The sequence below is a fragment of the Cnephaeus nilssonii genome, assembly GCF_951640355.1.
Source record: "Cnephaeus nilssonii genome assembly, chromosome: 20".
Classification (NCBI taxonomy): domain Eukaryota; kingdom Metazoa; phylum Chordata; class Mammalia; order Chiroptera; family Vespertilionidae; genus Cnephaeus; species Cnephaeus nilssonii.
In genome coordinates, this window is record NC_137091.1 from 12809142 (window position 1) to 12828661 (window position 19520).

Below are 19520 nucleotides of genomic sequence, written 5' to 3' on the forward strand. Positions count from 1 at the left end.
GACACTCCTAACCAGACCATAGGAACACCACAGTGCAAGGCTAACACGACCTAAGAGTTGGCCACATACTCAGTTCTGGACCATTCGGGTCTGAAGACACCAGTGGGGGTGGAGGGGGAACGGAGCAGGAAGGCTGAACAACCCGCGCCAGGCCTTTCCTGCATGTCCATATCTCGTGGTCAACGTGTGACAGCCATCACTGCACCTGCTCCGTGGACAGCATTCCCAGGGCCGCCAGCTCTGGAGACTTGGGTGTCTGACAGGCAGACGATGCAAATGTGTGAGCAGGCCACCTGGGGATGGTGAACGGCACAGCATGTCACAACTGAATAGGGCTGCCCCTGCTCAGCTGCCCCTGATGGGGGGCCTCCTGGGGACACAGGCCCAGCATCACCTAATCTGAATTTTTGTGTCTACTCTTGAGTTTTAAATGTTGGCTGCAGAGCAAACCACATCTGGCCCACAGGCCTCCCAGTTTGAGATTCTGACCTGGAGGCTGGACAACAGGAAGAACTGCCCAAGTCCCTCCAACACCCCTGGCCACACTTTTGAGGCCCTGGGGGAAGAGAGGTCTCAGGACCCTGACTGGAGTACAGGCCCAGGCCCAGTGGCAGTGGCAACATTCCTACTTCCTACCCTGCTGAAGAAGAGACAGCGGAGAAAACCAGGTCCTTCTATTGGAAGCAAGCATTGCCTTCAAAGAGCCCACGAGTCAAAGACGCAATCACTCAGGTGGCTCAAGAAGGGAAACGGATTTATTAGCCCACTTCCCGGACAGGGACCCGGCGGTGGCTGCGTTCATGTTCTCACATTCAGAGGGAAGAGGCAGCAGTGAGACCCGCCTGCCTGCCTTCCCTCCTGACGTGCACAGCTTGGTGCTCACAGACCCTCTCCTCCTGCAGGGAGGAACAGGGCTCGGGATGCCGACGTGGGAGGGTGCGAATGGCTTGGCTTTACTCTTGGCCTTTATAGGCAGAGCTTGGGCTGGGGATCCAGGGCATCGGCCATTCAGTTCACAAGGAGCGACACTTGGGTCTAAAAGGAACGGGCCACGGGGCTCGCAGGTCTGCTGCACCAGCCCTACCCCTCGGCTGCTCCCACTCCGTGATGCTTCAGGTGATTTTGACTTTATTTATAAACAAGACGAAAATCCAAGCAGCATTAATTTAGAGGAACAAAAAAGGCTTTAAAAACCAACATGGAGTGGCAGGACAAGGAGTGAGCATCCAGAAGAGGAGGAGGAAGTAGGAAGAGCCAGTGTTCCACCCGCTGCCGGATGTGCTTCTGCATCTCTGCGGCCGGGAGCCCCTTCCTTCCTGCTCCTTGGCTGGCGGCCACACAGCACAGGGGACACGGAGTGACTTTAGGACGAGCCCTGGAGCCCTGTCTGGCCACCGACATGAGGAGTGCAGGAATTTACCGCCATCAACCTCCCTCCTTCACCGTCACCAGAGTGAAAAGCTTTTAACTCTCCTGTCCAAAGTCCTCTGAGAATTTCTTCACTTTCAGGAGGTCATCTGCATTCACGGTGGGCCGGGTGGTGGCCAAAGACCGGAGCATGTCCGACTGCAAAGACAAGAGCATGTGGCTGAGGCGAGGCCCGGCTTCAGGTCCTCGGCCTCCCAGCGTCGCAGACCCACGCAGTCCAGGGTGGAGGTCAGCCCCAGCCCAAATGCAGACCTCCCTCTGGCAGCCTGGCTCCTGCCTGAAATCCTCCCGAAGAGATGCTCTTCCTCCTGGGGCAGTTTCTGTCGGTTCCAGATGGGCCTGCTGCCAGTCCGAGGGAATCTAAGCTCCCGCCATCTAACTCCCACGAGAAGCTCTAACTGCACGCCCACACCCGCTGCAAAGGCAGACACCTGCCATACAGAATGGGCAAGACCATGGCCAACACCGGGAAAAGGAGAGGTGAGGACTAGCCAGGAGAGGCTGCCTGTGCAACTGCATCAGGTCACACCGTGCTGACATACATTTGCTGGTTCCTTCTGGGTGCAGAACAAGCCAAACCCATGAAATGAGGCAGACATATCACCGGGCCTTCACTATATATTTTTTTTTAATCCTCACCCGAGGATATTTTCCATTGAATTTTAGAGAGAGTGGAAGGGAGGGGGAGAGACACAGACAGAGAAACATCTATGTGAGAAAGACACATCAATTGGTTGCCTCTTGAACCCACCCCAACTGGGGCTGGGGATCGAGCCTGCAACTGAGGTACGTGCCCTAGACCGGAATTGAGCCTGTGACCTTTCAGTCCACAGGCCAATGCTCTGTCCACTGAGCCAAACCGGCTGGGGCTGGCTTTTACTATTTTGGCAGAAGAAAATAAAATGCTAATGCTACGGCTTCCATCCTGGGACTGAGTGAGGACTGCGTCTAACAGCAGAAGCCCCAGCTACTCAGAGCCCCAAAGGCCGTTCTCTGTTTAGGAGCCACAACAGCCTAGGACAGAAAAGGGGAGCAGCTTATTTTTATTCCTGGACCCAAGCCCTCAATTTTCTGGGCTGTGCAGTCCTCTCTGCCAGCTGGCCACTTACCATGCAAACCACAGGCTCTAAGAGTTTGTCACTAGGGACATCCATCCAAGTCATCTCCATGGCCCCTGGGTCCCCTGGAGAGCATGGGGTCAGGAGGTCATCGGTCATAATGTTAGGGTTGGTGCGGGAAGGGCCACAGACCTGAAAGCAAACAGGAGTTTGATTGGCTGCTTTTGGAGAAGGGGCAGGACACCTCAGGTTTCTGAGTCCTGAAGAGAAGGTAAGGGCAGGATGTGAACAAATGCCTGGATTTCTAGGTCGTTAGTCTGAGGAGGGAAAGGCTCCTTCAAAACTCTCCGGCTGAGTGGTCCCAGTGGCTGGAAGTCTGACTGAGAGGCTGGTGAATGGCGTGCTACTCCAGCCACTGTCCTCCAGAATCTCACTGTGTGGCCCCAAATGCCTTGGTACCTTCCTCTTCCTCATTCACTCAAAAATCTCACCACCAACGTAGTGGCTTCAAAAATGTTTTTCCACCTGAAATCTCTCCATTGGCACATTCTCCCAAGTGTCTGAAGGCTCATTCCCTCACCTTCGTCAACTCGAATGTCACCCAGTGTGGCTTATCCTTTAAGAGTGCAACCTGCCCCTCTGTCCCCAAATCTCAGACCTCCCTTCCCTGCTCCAGCTTGCCCCTCGCCACTCTCTGAGAAATGAGTCTGTTTTGTTGATTCCCTGTCTCAGCCTCTAGGAGAGGCTCCTGGAGGAGGGGTTTTGTCTGCTGTGTCAGTTACAAGTGTCTCCCTAGCATCTAGAAAGAGGCCAGGTGCATAGCAGGACGCTTGGCAGCCCCTTGACAGAGAGCTTCCGTGTGAACGGAGTTCCTCCTCACGGCGTGTGATTCTGTACCCACTTTTCAAACACCAAGGAGGGCCCACCACACAGCACAGTGCTGACGGCGGGGGTGACTCGGGGTGGCGGCGGGGCCACGGTGCCCTGTCCCCTCGGCTCACACAACCTGAGATGGTCAAACAGGAAGAACTGCAGGGGAGGGGAGAGCAGGGACAGCCCTGGCCGGGCCCTGGAGCCTAAGGGTTCATTTTGCACTTGCCCTTGGTGCTCCAAGAGACCCAGATGTGTCAGCTGGCAAAGAAAGCTGCTGTCCCCTTTCCTGCGACAATTTCTAAACAAGCCTTGCGGCTCACTCACCTTCTTGAAGTGTGTTGCTGACTGTACTTTTCTAACGGGCTGCATGAGGGAGTCCCGCACAATGATGCTGATGTCTGCACCTGAGTAGCCCTCTGTCTTCCGGGCCAGCTCCTGGATATTGGCGTCCGTGAGGCTGTGTGGAGTGCTACCCAGATGCAACCGGAACATCTGGGAGCGGGCAGCCTCCTCCGGCAACGGGATGTAAATCCGCTTTTCAAACCTAGAGAGCCAAGCACACGGCTGGACTTGAGAGCAGATGGAGGAGGAGTCTTACTGAGGAGGGACAGCGCCCACAGAGCTGGCTGCTCGGCTGCTCATCATGCAGACAGGGAGAAGCCTCCGAGAGACGGGTCAGGCTGCATCCCCGGCTGCCGGCCATGGTCAACGCTGACCGTGGCCGGAGAATGACCCTGGCTTCTCCTAATGGAAGACTCACCTCCTTCTAATGGCTGAATCCAACACCCATGGGATGTTTGTGGCACCAAGAACCAGAGTCCCATCGTTGTTATTCCCCACTCCTGTGGACAAAGGGAAACAGATGCTGCCTCCGAGCACCACAGTCAGTCAGACCCTGCGGGGAGGACCTCAGGGGCTCTGTGTCCTGAACTGGAGCCACCCTGTGCCACCTCAGTGGTGGGGCCCCAACTGGCTTAGCGGCAGCGAAGAGCTCGGCTGCCCTGCCTGCCTCGGGAGGGGCGGAGGGGCAGAGAGGAGGAGGGGCAGAGGGGCGGAGGGGCAGAGGGGCAGAGAGGCGGAGGCGGTGGCCGAAGGCCGCAGGGACCTCTCCAAATGAAGGCCTGAGGAGATGGAACTGAGAACTGCTTCTCTGAGCTTCCCTCCACCCCAAGGACAATCAGATCCAGCTGCAGCTAAGTCACGAAGCCTGGGCTGGCTTTAGGTGGACCGAGATCCAGGGAGGAAACCCAGGATCAGCACGCACCCTGCATCTGGACCAAGAACTCTGTTTTGATCCTTCGGGCAGCCTCGCTCTCATTTTCGTTGCGGGAGCCGCAGAGGGAATCCACCTCATCGATGAAGATTATGGAAGGCTTGTGCTGCCTGGCCAGCTCAAACAGGTTCTTGACTAGCCTGTGAAGGCGAAAAGTGGGGGTGGCACCTGGACACTCACACACATGCCCAGCCCGGGTCCCGGTCACCACTTCTCTTGCCCTTGCCACGAGGAGGTCAAGACGATGGTCATGCTGGATTTCAAAAAAACCGGTGGTGACAAATCCCCCGGCAGCACTGCACCCAGAGGGAGGGCAAGCCGGGCGCCTTCCCCGTCCATTAGCTCTGGACTTAAGTCACTTCCCTTCCTCTCAGCCGGTTTCATCATCTGCTAAGTGGGAGTCGGGGTGGGCAACACGCTAACTACATAAAGTCCCCAACAGAGGATACCCACCTGATACCCAATTACCGGAGGGCCTTCTCTTCCCTTCATGAAGACCCATCTCTCCCAAGTGCCCTCCCGATGAGCTAGCAAGATACCCTCTGCTGACTGCTTCTCCCCGACACCCAACAGCAGCTCCTCCGGGAGGTGACTCCGAGGGCAGGGGAGCTGGCCACCAGCAGAGCATGCCGGGGATGCCGGCAGAGGAGCGCCTGGTGCTGACTTACTTCTCACTCTCCCCCAACCACTTAGACATCAAGTCTGAGGAGGACACAGAGAAGAAGGTGGAGTTGTTGGCCTCTGTTGCCACCGCTTTGGCCAGGTAGGATTTCCCGGTGCCAGGGGGTCCAAAGAGCAGTATCCCTCGCCAAGGGGTACGCTTGCCTGCAAGAAAGAATAGACTGAGTGAGCTCCCCTCTGACTGGGGCAGGGGAACAAAAACGCAGAGGGGCCTCAGTCACTGTCGTGCAGTCAGAAATGAGTCTGCAGGACAGCTGATTCTAAGAGCCAAGGGGTAAAGGAACTACATTAAGTGCCAGGCTTTGTCTTAGCCCTGGCTCATGACCCCCTGCCCTTCAAAGTGACCCTGCCCGCCCACTGGGACCGTCAGTGAAGTTCCAGTTATAAAGGTGTTAACACCAGAGAGAAGCCAAGGACTGGATGAATGCAATGGGCAGGCCTCGGCCTTTCCTGAGTGGGAGCCCCCGGAAAGGCCAGGCCTCGCCCACTGAGGGCAACGGGAGCCGAGTCACCATCCGCCCCTGGACAGCTTCAGAGCGGGAGCCCCGAGCCTGCTCCCTCAGAAGCCTGATACGTTTACATCCGGGCCTACAGAGGCTCAACTCTTACCGGTGAACAAGTGTGGGAATTTAATTGGCAAAATGACAGCTTCTTTGAGGGCCTCCTTGGCCAACTCCAGCCCGGCCACGTCACTCCACCGAATGTTGGGCTTCTCCATCATGACGGCACCTGCAGAGGGAGGCGGAGCCTTGGATCCAGAGCCCAGACCCACGGGGGCCTCGTCATGTCCCGCTCCCACAGCATGGGGCCTCCAGCCTCTTACCCATCAGTTGTTCTTGCAATTTCTTTTTCTCTGGATTATCCCCTTCACTGTCACTATCACTGCTGGGAAAGGAGACAGAAGATGACAGGCTGGAGCCGGAGGCTGGGAAGAGGCTCCCAGAGCGAGGCCAGGCTCTGCTGCCAGCAGAGTGGTAAAGGGATGCTCTTCCTGCTCAACAGCGGAGAGACCCACGGACAGGTACCCCGAGCACACTCAGGGACTACAACGGCTCCTCCAGGAAACTCTCATGACCCGTCCTCATTTCTTCATTGAGGGAATAATGGAGACATGCGCTCTTTCTAGAGACTGGTGAGGGACATATGCTTTGGCTGGACTTTAAGAGCAGCCAGGGCCCGGCTCGGTGTTTGAGCATCTACCTATGAACCAGGAGGTCATGGTTCCATTCCCGGTCAGGGCACATGCCCGGATTGTGGGCTCGATCCCCAGTAGGGGGCGTGCAGGAGGCAGCAATCAATGATTCTCTCTTATCATTGATGGTTCTCACTCTCTCCCTTCCTCTTTGAAATCAATAAAAATATTATTTTAAAAAGAGGGAAAAACAGAGCAGCCAGGCAAGGCAAGTAATTAGAGCCCTCACTGGCCTCTCATACGGACTCGAAACCAGACAGCAAGTGGCTCTGACCTGGAGAAGAGGTCAGTCTTCTTTTTTCTTTTTTGCCTTTTTTAAAAAAATATTTTTTTGTTGATTTCAGAGAGGAAGGGAGAGGGAGAGAGAGAGAGAAACATCAATGATGGGAGAGAATCATTGATCGGCTGCCTCCTGCACACCCCCTGATGGGGATTGAGCCTGCAACCCCGGCATGTGCCCTTGACTGGAATCGAACCCAGGACTCTTCAGTCCGCAGGCCGACACTCTATCCACTGAGCCAAACCAGCGAAGTCAAGGTCAGTCTTGTTGAGTCTACAGAGGAGCACCTGGAAAAGGCACAGTCACTGCCCCACCCCCTGGCAGACCCTGTCCGGACAGGAGGGACTGCCATCCTCACACCTCCTGCAGCTCCCTTGGAGATGCCTGGCCTTCTGCCCCTTCCTTGGTGTGTCTCTCACTCAGGCAACCTTCTCCACCCGGAAGCAGAGCCTCCCACCTCTGGGGAAATAGCTAACACAGCACCCACCACTCTCCTACTCAGGACTTCCTGCCCAGGATCCTCCCTCACCTCCAGGACCCCAGTGGCCTTTGTGCTCAGATAACCGGAATCTCCATGGTGGACAAACCACAGACGTGAGGAGAGAAACTGCAGAGGGAACCCTGTCTTTGGAATCAGGGTGTGGGTCCAGACTCCATCAAGTTCCAGCTCTGTGACCTTGGCAATCTCTGAATCTCTGAGTCTGTAGCTTCATAAGTCAGATAAAGATGTTAACTCTAATGACAACAGCAGCTGACATTTATTTAATCCTTACTGGGCATCAACATCTATCCTCAGGGCTTCACCCCATCACCTCATTTGCTCATCATCTTCCTCCTCCTACAGACGAGGAACTTGAGGGCACAGGGGGCCGTGGCACTTGCCCAAGGTCACAAGACTAGGAAGTGGCAGAGCCAGGTTATACCCCAAGAGTCTGGCTGCAGAATCCAAGGCTAGTAACCTCCACGCTGGCTCCCCACCCGGACCCAACGACGCAGAGCACACAGCAGTATTCTGTCAAGTGCTTGACGAAAGCCGCTGCGGGCCGCGGTGGAAGTCCAAGGCTGCATTAGCACCCAAAGCGACAGCAACACAGGGCCAGGCACATGCTCGTGGGCCCGGCCGGGCCCTCCCCTCCTCCGCACTCACCCCTTGCTCTCACTCTGATTCTCTTTGACTGGCTTCTTGCCGTGCTTCTCCTTGTTCCGTAGATAATCCTTCAGCTTCTCGGCCCGGTCTAGGTACTGCATGCACTTGGCTCGAATGCTCTCCTTGGCCTTGTCGCTGTGTGCCTCATCTGCAAAGGGGACGGGAGGGGCCCTGTGAGCCCCCAGGTGCCCACACTCCTCGCAGGGGCCTGGCGCCTGGGAGGGCCCGGGCGGGACTCACATTTGATCGCGTGCAGGAAATACTCCACCGCATGCTGGTAGAGCCGGAGCGCCTCCTCGTAATTCTTGGCTTTGTCCTCTTCTGTGGCTTTTGTCACCAGATCAATGGCTTTCTGGAAAGGCAAAGCAAAGAGCTCAGTGCTTCCCAAGGGATCCAGAAAGCCCTCGGGCCCCAGGCAGAAGGAACGCGCTGATGAGAATTAGTCAGGCACAGACCATATGCTGGCCTACTTCTCCAACAACCAGAAAGGCCGTAAGAGGATGTTGAAAAGATCGCCATCCCTCTTCCCAGTGCACTCGGTACCACGGGAGCAACCTCCACAGTCTCTGCTCTGAGCAAGTGGAAGCTGGTGAACAGTCCAGGTCAGTCCGTGCCTCAGGGGAAAGACATGGACCCCGACTCAGAACCTGGAACAGGGGGACACCGGAACCAATGGGTCCCTGTGCTGTGCGGCAGGGAGGCCAGAAACCTGGGGGCCAGAGAAGAGCCAGCCAGCGCGGAAAGCCCTTCATCACCGGAGTTTTACGAGATGAAGTTAGAGGGATCTACTGGCCCGACCTGCTTCTGGAGACTGGAAAGAGAAGACGTTTCGCCAAGTTGACACTTAGGGAAAAGCTACGCGTACACATGGGTCAATCCACCACATCTCCATTACAGAAAGTGCTTGCTTCCCCCATAAGCACGTAGGTGCTGCCAACAGAAGGGCCCGCCCTGGGGAGCCTCTGAGAACTCTGCGGGAGTCTGTGCATCTCACACACCCTGGGGCCTGTGCTCCCCCCGGAACCCGGAGCACGCTGGGCCTCTCAGACCGCTGCCCCACACCCACAAATCCAGTTTTGGAAACCACGGCTTCAACCGGGGAGCGTTACCAGAATTCTCCTCCAGAAGATACAGCACTAGACACCAGGCGGGCGGGTCCCGCTGTTACACACAGTTCCGTCCACACAAACAATAACCCTACTGACCAGCCGGGCAGGGCCCAGGCATTTGTGCAGCCCTCCCCATCGGAAGGCAAGAAGCCTCAGAAAGAAAGACACAGACAGCTCTACAAAACTAACAGACGGGCGGGGCAGCCAGGCTGATGTGAACTCGCCAGGGTGAAGAGACGAGCGAAGGTGAGAGTGTAGCTACCATTCTCAAGCTTCGGCTCCATCCGCTCCCTAAACAGAGAGAATGGCCAGGAGCCCTGACCCTTCTGAATGGATGAGTAGCTTACACACAAGCTTCACTCGTCTCCTCTCTCCCATCACAGCCCTTCAGAAAGGACATGAACGGGCAGTCCTGTCCCTGGTGACTTCTCTCCTCCATAACCAACACCCCAGTTCCTTGGACTTTTCCCCTCTATACCAATGATTTTCAACAGGTGTGCTGCAAAAAATTTTAAAACATGCGATACCTGACTGTTCAGTCAGGAGCACTGACCTCTTCTCTTAGTTTGTAGTTGGTCAAATACAAAAATGACAACAGCGCCCTCCCTCCAGGGAGCATGCCCAGGCCATTCCCTCTCCCACCCGACCTCTAAGGGACCCGGGAGACCTGCACCCCGAGGAACAATGGGCAGTGGCAGCGCGTCCAGGTTAACCCCTGAATCTGTCTCCGAGGGCTCCCTTTCCCCCTTCCTCCTCTGACTCCCCAGTGAGCTAAGGCAGCCAGCCCAGGCTCTCCTGCTTCTTCATGCCCTTCTTTGTGTCACTGTCCAGGTATATTTTTGCTGCGGCTAATAAATTGCTTGCTTTTACACACACACACACACACACACACACACACACACACAAATGACAACAGCCAACACAACAATAGCCGTCTGGTGTAAATGAATCAAAATTATATCCTTTTTTTTTTTTTGGCAGATCAGCAAAAAATATGCTATATTTTTTGGTGTGCTGCAGAATTTTAGAAATTAGTTCATGTGTGCCGTGAGATGAAAATCGCTGCTCCATACGCCTTCTTGCTTAGGTTTGTCCTTTTGAAAGGTGGGGTTCAGAACAACACTCCAGGTCCGCTCTGTCCCCCATGTGACAGGCCATGTGGCAGAGCAGGCCCATCCCTTACCTCCCCTCTTTTTTTAAATTTTTTTAAAATATATTTTATTGATTTTTTACAGAGAGGAAGGGAGAAGGATAAAGAATCAGAAACATCGATGAGAGAGAAACATCAGTCAGCTGCCTCCTGCACACCTCCCACTGGGGATGTGCCCGCAACCAAGGTACATGCCCTTGACTGGAATCGAACCTGGGACCCTTCAGTCCACAGGCCAACGCTCCATCCACTGAGCCAAACTGGCCAGGGCTCCCCTCTTTTTTAAAAAATATATTTTTATTGACTTCAGAGAGGAAGGGAGAGGGAAAGAGAGAGAAACATCAATGATGAGAGAGAATCACTGATCGGCTGCCTCCTGCACACCCCCTTCTGGGGATGGAGCCCACAACCTGGGCATGTGCCCTTGGCCGGAACAGAATCCCAGACCCCTCAGTCCGCAGGCCGACGCTCTATCCACTGAGCCAAGCCAGTGAGGGTCCTTCTTAATACTCAATTACCGCACCTGGGATTCTCCTGGCACCCGCATACAGTGTTTTGCCTGCAGGAGGCCTCAGCTGCAGTTTGGAGAGGAACCGTTTTGCATAACAGGAGGGTAAGGTGACCAAAGTGCCAACCCCGCCTCATCCCGAGTGACACGTGTTGCAAAGGACGAGGATGAAAGCAAAGGGGCTGCAGAATCTCTGTGGCAACGATTCACGCCTGCCTGGGGGCCCCAAGGCAGCCGCTGACAGTACATACACCAATGAGCAGGCGTGTGTGCCAACAAAACGTCACCTGTGGACACGGAAATCTGAATTTCATGCTTTTCACGTGTCACGAGATACCCTTTCAGCCTCAGCCTTGTGAAAATGCGAAAACCTACATTATGCCACTCGCAAAGGACTTCATTACCGTATAATTTCCATTTGTATAAAACGCCCAGAATAGGCAAATCTATAGGGGCAGGCAGTAGATTAGTGGTTACCAGGGGCTGGGAGGGAGGGAGGGAGAGAGGGGGTGACAGCCACAGGGTGAAGGTTTGGCTTCAGGGTGATGTAGATGCTCTAAAAGTGATGGTGGTGACGGTTGCACAATACAGTGAATATACGGAAAACACTTTAAACAGGTGAATTGTACGGTGTGTGTTGTATTGTAGTAAAGCTGTTTTTTAAAAAAATGTGTTTTTTTTTTTTTTTAATAAAAAACATTCTTAGCTCACAGGCCCTACAAACACTGGGCAGATGGGACCTGCAGGTGGAAGTTTACCCACTGTCCCCACTTCCCCTCCACCTGAAGCAGCCCTCCCTCCTCCACCCCCAGGAATGTGCATGCTACCTTTGTGATCCTGCCAAGTGCCACTTCTTCCATGAAATCCTGACTAACTCCCGCAAGCACTGTGTCCATCCTCTCTGATGAGCACTCACTGTGCAGCTGACACCCCGTTAGGAATGCCTTCCCAGAATTAACCACAGCAACCCCCCTCAGACCCCAGGATCACGGAACCAGCCCAAGGTCACACGCGAGGGGTGGCAGGGTGGACCTTCAAGCCCAGCCTGAGGCCTGAGCATGTTGACGTTTTCCGGCCCAGCAGGACCGGCGGCACCTGGAAGGTGGGTCAGTCATGCATCCAGGTGGCGCCACCCAGCACCGCCCTGCACAATCCAGGGAATGAATGAAGGGTCCTTGGCCGAGAAGAGGAAACCGGAGGAGACCGGGAAGAAGCAGGGGCTGGTAGGAAGGCAGGAGGAGGAGGAGGCGGAGGGAGAGCCAGCAGCCGACCTCGGCCCGAGCTGCCGGGGCGGCGCCAGGAGGCCCCGCCGGGCGAGGCTGAGCCCACGGCGGGACGGGGCCGCCAGCTGCACGGCGCGGCCTCGGGCTCGGCCAGGCCAGGGGGCCGGGCGTTCCGAACGGGAGGTGGCCCCTGGCTCCGAGTCCGTAAACACAGAAACCGGCGGGGGCGGCGACAGGCCGGCGGGGCTCAGAGGAGGCCCCCGCCCGCCCGGCTGCCGGTCCGCAGGCCCCGCCGCGCCTCCTTCGGCCTCCGCAAGCCGGCCGGGCCGCGCCGAGTACCTGGAGGGTTGACGTTGTCATTTCATCTCCTGGGTCCGCCTCACACCCCGCGGCGCTGCTTGCGGCCTCGGTCCGGCCTCGGAGAGCCGAGGTGCTGGGTGCGGCGCGGGGAGCCCGATGGGTCCGCGCTGGGCGCGGGGCAGGGTGGCCGCTGGCAGCGGGAGAGAGTCCGAGAACGAGCGAGGAGTGCGGCCCAGAGCGGTCGGGCCCGAGCGGCGCGGCTGCCCCCTGGCGGCTACGGCCCGCACTGCAGGCACCGCTCTCCGCGGCCACCGGCCGCCCCGGCGAGAGCCCGGCCAGGGAGTGCGGGGCGGGCGGGGGGGCGAGGCCGGGAGCCCCGCAGGGCTGCGGGGGGCCCGGGAGTGGGGCGGGACGAGGGGGCGGGGCCATACGCAGGGCGGGGCGGAATCCTCCAGTCCTAGACCCCACTTCCACTAAAGCAGCGCCCGTGGGGCAGTTTTCAGTTCCCAGAGCTTTGTGTCCCGCGTGTTTAATGGGGTATGCTAACAATCAGGATCCACCTTTTCTGGCTTTTGAGGGTAATGAATGAGCTAGCTAATGTAAACATAGTGTCCCCTACAGTGTTATCAGTTCCTGGTAACTTACGATGTCTGTGGCTCTGTCTAAAAGTAGTTTTGTTTTTAATCCTCACCGAGGATATGTTCTTATTTGTTTTTAAATAGAGTGAGAAAGGGGGCGAGAGAGAGAGAAACATGGAACTGGGTGGCTCCTGTTCGCACCCCCACTGGGGATCGAACCCACAGCCTTGGTATGTGTTCTGACTAGGTATCGAACCCGCAACCTTTTGGTGTACAGGATGATGTTCCAACCCACTGAGCCACGTTCATTCCATTTAACAATATTTCATCAATATAGGCTATTTCGGAGCTCTGTGTCGTTTCTGGGGATACAGCAATGATTGACAGCTCTAGGGGAGCCTGCAGTCTGAGGAGAAAGATGATGTGCATCAGGAAAAGTTATGTAATAAGCATGTTGAGGCCTGTGTGCGAAGGCCCATTGCTCTGTGGGCAACCTGCCCAAGATAGGGGTTCAGGAAAGCCTCCCATTCTTCGAGCGATGAAGGGGGTTAGAAGAGCATTCCTGGCTGATGGAACAGCCTGTACAAAGGCCCCGAGGCCCTGAGGAGGCCACTGGTGGAATTTAAGAAACTGGAAGAAGGCTCAGGTAGCCAGAGAGCAGAAAGTATAAGTCAAAGCCTGAGGTGAACTGGTGTTCAGGGGGAGGGCAGGGGCCAGAACATTTGGCTATGGTCAAAATTTTGGGTTTTATCCTGAGAACAATGGGAAACGGTTCATTTGTTTTTGTATGGATGACTCTAGCCCTACTATGCAGAACTGATTGCAGGGATGGGGTGGCTATTATATGTGAAGCTACTGCCTTAGTCCAGAAGAGTGAGGAGTGAGGGAAGCCTGGACTGGGGGGAGAGGGGCATGGAGAGATACGCACAGAATGGGGAGGTTTTGGAAGACAAATTTTAAGCGCTTGGAAGTGGATTAGATAAGGGGTATGGTGAGGGCTGGAGGGACAGAGATAACTCCTGGGTTGCTGGCTTCGGCCCCTGGACCAATAGTGATGCTACTGAGATGGGGACACTGGACAAAGACTAGATCTGGGGGCTTGTGGAGGAGGGATGAGGAGTTTGAGGTGCCCTTGAAGTATCAACAGTCAGATATATGCATCTGGAAGTCAGAAGAAAGATGAGGGCTGGAGATGCACATCTGTGAGACATCTGGGTGTCAGTGGGAATGGAAGCTGCGAGTAAGATCTCCTAGGGAAGAGTATAGGGGGAGCCTAGAGCAGAGCTTGGAGGTTTGTTGGCCAACCAGAGGAGGATGAACCTGCAAAAGCAGCTCAGAAAGACAGCTGGAGACAAGGATAGACAGAAGAGTGTCTTGGAAGTCAGGGGAGGGGTGGGAGGACTGTGGGAAGGAGAGAGGAGCACAGTACCTACTGCAGTTGAGAAAGCAGACAGTGATATATGTAAGATACTGACGACCTCAGCCAGGGATGAGTAAGTGAGGAGGCAGAGCCATGCTGCAGAGGGCCACGAGGGAGTGGGTCATGAGGAAATGTAGTCCGTGAGTTCAAGGAGTTTGGGGAAAAGAAAGGGAGGCCTAGAAGAATAGCTGCAGGAATTGTGGGTCCGGAAGGAGTTTTTGATGGTTGTTAATATGAGAAGAGTTGAGCATGTTTGAAAAGCCAATAGGGCCCGGCCAGCGTGGCTCACTGGTTGAGTGTCGACCTGTGAACCAGGAGGTCACGGTTTGATTCCAAGTCAGGGCACATGCCCGGGTTGTGGGTTTGGTCCCCACTGGGTGGCATGCAGGAAGCAGCCGATCAGTGATTCTCTCTCAACATTGATGTTTCTATCTTTCTCTCCCTCTCCCTTCCTCTCTGAAATCAATACACACACACACACACACACCAAACAAACCAATAGAAAGGATCTAGTAAAGATCAATGGGAATGGGATCAACGTATAGGTAGGAGAACGGGCTTTAGCCATTACAATAGGAGGGAAAGATAGACGCCTGCCTCTGTTGGCTGGAAGGTAACAGGAAGTTGGGAGAGTACCTTTGGATGGCTTCTACTTTCTCCATGAATTAGAAGGAAAGAGAATCTGCTGAGAGAGGGAGAAGGAGGGAGGCCTGGGGCTTGAGGAGAGTAAAGATGGTTTGCAATGTAAAGTAATCCGAAAGTGAGCAGTGTTAAGGGCAAACCTGGTGAAGGTTGGCAACCTCTACAAATGTATAAGGTACTAATTTGTCTTGGATTTTTCTCCCCAATACTCAGCTGCTCAGGTGCAGGGAGATGGCAGGATTCATCCAGGAGGCCGCTATGGAGACAGAGCAGCAAGGAAACTCACAGGCTCGGCCAGTGTGGAATCAGAGCCAGGTACGGGGCGAAGTGTGTAGGGAGAAGGGAAGAGTCAGTGGGACTGATGGAGGACCCAGGAGGTTGAAGGACAGGCACAGTGAGAACACGCTGAGAGGGGTGCTTCGGTTACTGATTTCAGAAATGGCTGTTTCAGCAATAATCAATAATGCAGTCCAGGGGTGACCCTGGGAGCAGGAAGATGGGGAGATGAAGTGATGGGGCCATCACCACACATGGGAGGTCAGGAACCAAAAGGCCAAAGTGCGGCGCGTCCCTGTGGACAGGAGTCAGGACAATGACCGGAGCGGCAGGACGAGGCCTCTGATGGGCTTGGGTGAGGTAGGGAGGCACACACCCCGTCAGCCACGGCTTCTTAGCTTCTGCCCTGAATACGCCACGCTTAGATACTGACAGAGCTGAGCGGGGAAGCTTTCGTTTGCCGTGACGGCGCCTGGCATAGTCACTGTCCTTTTGCATCACTGAGGGTAGGGCTGGGCCTTTTCCAGGGGCCCAGCAATATCTGCTGGGAGAATTAATGAGTAAGTTATTCAGAATGAATAAGTGAGCAAACGAAAGAGCAGCTCTCACTGGTGGGTGAGCGTGACGCAGAGAGCTTGAGAACATATGAACCCCACGTATGAGATGGGCTGTGTGAGTTGAAAGACGGAATTAAAATAAAAAAAGTCCCTACAAGTAGAAGAGGGCTCTATTAGTTTGCCAGGGCCGCCATAACAAAATGCCACAGACAGGGTTGTTTTAAACAACAGGAATGTATTTTCTCACAGTTCTGGGGGCTGGAAGTCCAAGGTCAAGGAGCCCGTGTTGGTTTCTTGAGGCCACACTTGGCTCTGTCCTCACAGGGTCCCTGCTCTGTGTGCACACGCCCCCGTATCTGTGTCCCGTTTCCTCTTCTTATAAGGACACCGGTCAGATTAGATTAGGGCCCAACCTAATGGCCTCATTTCAGCTGAATCGCCTCTTTAAAGGCTCTATCTCCAAATACAGTCACATTCTGAGGTGCTGGCGGGAGGGCTCAGCATATGAATTTTGGCAGCACACAGTTCAGCCCGAAACAAGGGCTGGGTCTGCGATCCACGAGCTGTGTGCATCTTCTTTGCTCTGCCCACTCCACTTTCTTGGACCTCTTGCTCAGCTCCTGTCTTTCACAAGCCTGCCCCCCACACTGCCCCTGCTCCCAAGGTAGAGCTTCCCAGAGGAAGCCCCCCGCTTCTCGAGGGAGCTCTGTCTGGAGCTGCTGCCTCCGATGGCAGGAAGTGGATCTTCTCCCCTCTCACTTGGTCACCCATTGTGGACTTTTTTCCTGGGAAGAGCTGGAAAACAGACTCTGAGACCCGCCCCCCTCAGTTCTACATGGTGTTGCCATTGCTGGGGGTGAGGGAGTAAGTTGAGGAAGGGGAATAAAGGGACCAAATTTGAGTTATTTGTGGGCTGGCCTATGGGATCTATTTAGGCTTGATGATTTCGCTGATCAGATCAGTACCTTTCTGTTCTAACTTTCTCGCTAGAGCAGAAATCAGATTCTCAGCTCCCACCTTTAGGTAGAAAGTCGTTGACTTGCGAAGGCACAATTCCATCTGCTCTCTCTTGCACAGCACTTTTCTAATTGGGATCATGATGCTGAGAATGTGGCACTTGTAAACCCAAGCTTGGACCAGTGCATCAACTCTGCTTAGCCAGTACAACCTAGTAAAATCAGACTAAACAAACCCCAGTGTTCTAGGGCTTGTGCTAAGGAATGGGTTCCCAACCATTTGTTAATGACTCCTTGGTGGGGGCCAAGAGCAGTGTGGAGAACACAAACCAGTGTTAGGTGAGGAACATTGTGGAGAGGTAGGGCTAGGGGAAAATTTTGCTAAGACATCATGCAAGGTGAGTGACACCCGGATCAATGGAGCACTGATGGTTCCTAACACAATTCCCGAGAAACCATCTCCCCTCTCACTCCTCAGTGTGACTCAAAGTCTGATAAAGCTCAGATGATCCAGTGATTAAGCTTCTATCACACAGAAAGTCACTGGCGGAACGAGAACCAAAACTAGGTCTTTAAGAGTTTGGATTTGCCCTAAATCTGCTTAAAAATGGTACCAGAAGGAACTGATGAGACACGAAAACCAAACACAACGTGGAACTGGATAGGGTCCTGTGCCAGAAAGGCAAGGAAACTTTGGGATGATCGGTCGCATCTGAATGGGGTCTCTGGACGGGGCGGTAGTGTTGCAGGGAAGTGTCCTTGTGTTTGGGAGGTACGCAGAAGAGAGCATCATGTCAGAAAAAGAAGATGGAACAAATGTGCTAAAATGTTAACTGGGAAATTTGGAAAAAGGGGATGTAGGAGTTCTTTGTACTGTTCTTAAAACTTTCCTGTAGGTTTGAAACTATTTTAATATTTAAATAAAAGAAAAAAATACAAGTCTAAAAGCAACTTTTTATTTACAGTATAAAGGTTACAAAGGTATTTATGTATTTATATATATAATACCCTTAAGTTACAAACTTTCATTGTAATATACAATGCTAAATGTCGATGTGCAACTCAAGGGAAAGTGTTGTCTATGCATTTGTATTTATAGAGTACACATACATAAAGCTTTTTTCTTTTTTTAATTAAGAACACAAATACTGCCCTGTTTTACGCCACAGATTTCAATTTGGTAGTCTGGTGATGCCAGAAGATTTGAAACTTAAATTTTAAACACTTACAAAGAAGTCTTGTTTAATACAGGGTTCTAAAAAGAAGAAGAAAACCCCAGAATATCACATACTTTTAATACTTTGTAGAAGTATTATCCTAGCTGTCTAAGTCTTAATGCTTAATAGAAATGCTAGTCGTGTGGGACAGAATACAAACGAGTGGGACAAACCAGAGTTTGCAGAGATTAGCCCAAACAAAAGGCTTCCTAGGTAGTGGCCTGCCACATTACCTGCTAAAAGACCTTGGGTCTGATACCAAAAGGGGAACCATTCTCTGGGAACCAAGGTCTTAACGTGCTGCACCCACCTGGTAGGTTTAAAGGTAACACGCAGCCCCCGATACTGGAGGAAAACAAAACTGGAACTGGATCTCATGATAAGGGCAGATTTGCTGTGTAAGTTGTGAAGAGCATCATCAAGATTGATTGTGCCAAACCCAGAACTTCGATTTAATAATTTCCTCTCCCCCAGATTCTATTTAATTAGAAAACAGAGGTGAAAAAATATAGCTGACCCCCACCCGAACAGGACTGAGATAGAAGGGACGCACTTCTTCCAACCGAGGAAGAACAGAACGCGACAATACTTATGTGCTGGTTCCAATAATACATAATCATTAGCACCTGATTGTCAGAGGGAAGGTTTAAAGGAAAGACCATGACCTAATATGTGTGCACAACCCCAGGACACTTGGACACAAAGGGGAAAGAGCCCATGAGAGTGTTCCCTATGCCAGTGGTCGGCAAACTCATTAGTCAACAGAGCCAAATATCGACAGTACAATGATTGAAATTTCTTTTGAGAGTCAAATTTTTTAAACTTAAACTTCTTCTAACGCCACTTCTTCAAAATAGCCTCGCCCAGGCCGTGGTATTTTGTGGAAGAGCCACACTCAAGGGGCCAAAGAGCCGCATGTGGCTCGCGAGCCGCAGTTTGCCGACTACTGCCCTATGCCATTCCAATCACATCACTCAGGTACTTTCTGAGCGTGATGAAGGATGCTACCTGAAAGGCTGATCCTAGTGATAAATGGAAGGCAAGCTGGATGGAAAAGGATGTTACTATATACAAAAATATGGAAACATTCAAACAATCTTTCATTTTCTTTAGGTGCTCTTTTCACTGAGTTTCCAGAGTATCTGGAATAAGTGGAATTTTACTAAGTTTTGAATATCTTCATTTTGAGCTCTCACTATGAAGAAATACTCCATCTACCACGTATAAGGACTTTCAGCAAATGAGATGTTTAAATGGTGTTGAGTGTGGAAATGAATAGGCCAGCACAATTTTGAAATGGGGGGTAGATGAAAATTCACAGTTAGCTTTGCTGTTTATAGTTAAAAGAAGCATTTCTTTAAAAAGACTTTCCCATTGATCCACTTTGAGCAACATAACTTAATTGTTGTTGTGACTTATCTCCCTAAAGATATTCTACAGTGTTCTCCTTCCCAAACTAAAATCATAATTTTGCATTTAAAAAATTATGCATGATGAAAAGACCAGCCTACTTAAATGTGCTTGGAATTCTTTCATGCTAGCATGGGCCAAAGACTGAGCCTCCTTTTAAACATTTTCCAGTTTGCCAAATGAGAACTCCAGATGTACTTTGATAAAAATATGAAGTGGTTAATTATTTAACCTCTGATTGA

At 53.0% G+C, this 19520-nt stretch overlaps 1 protein-coding gene across 1 annotated transcript; it reads right to left on the reverse strand.

Annotated features, from left to right (window-relative positions):
• Nucleotides 1-737: 737 nt before the first annotated feature.
• On the reverse strand, nucleotides 738-12425 carry VPS4A (vacuolar protein sorting 4 homolog A). Its single transcript, XM_079800069.1, has 11 exons — nucleotides 12262-12425; nucleotides 8173-8284; nucleotides 7933-8080; nucleotides 6137-6198; nucleotides 5923-6042; nucleotides 5301-5457; nucleotides 4624-4772; nucleotides 4120-4201; nucleotides 3684-3903; nucleotides 2538-2678; nucleotides 738-1566 (listed from the first exon to the last, which is right to left on the reverse strand). The coding sequence occupies exons 1-11, from the start codon at nucleotides 12280-12282 to the stop codon at nucleotides 1465-1467; spliced, it is 1314 nt and encodes a 437-aa protein (XP_079656195.1). The 5' UTR covers nucleotides 12283-12425; the 3' UTR covers nucleotides 738-1464.
• Between the last annotated feature and the right edge of the window lie 7095 nt (nucleotides 12426-19520).

Excerpts from the sequence above, each read along its gene's own strand:
- VPS4A (XM_079800069.1), bottom strand. The coding sequence starts at position 12,282 with ATGACAACGTCAACCCTCCAG. Across the intron at positions 8,081-8,172 it reads TTTCCTGCACGCGATCAAAT|ATGAGGCACACAGCGACAAG; the intron begins GTGAGTCCCGCC and ends TCCCCTTTGCAG. Across the intron at positions 2,679-3,683 it reads CAGCAACACACTTCAAGAAG|GTCTGTGGCCCTTCCCGCAC; the intron begins GTGAGTGAGCCG and ends GTTTGCTTTCAG.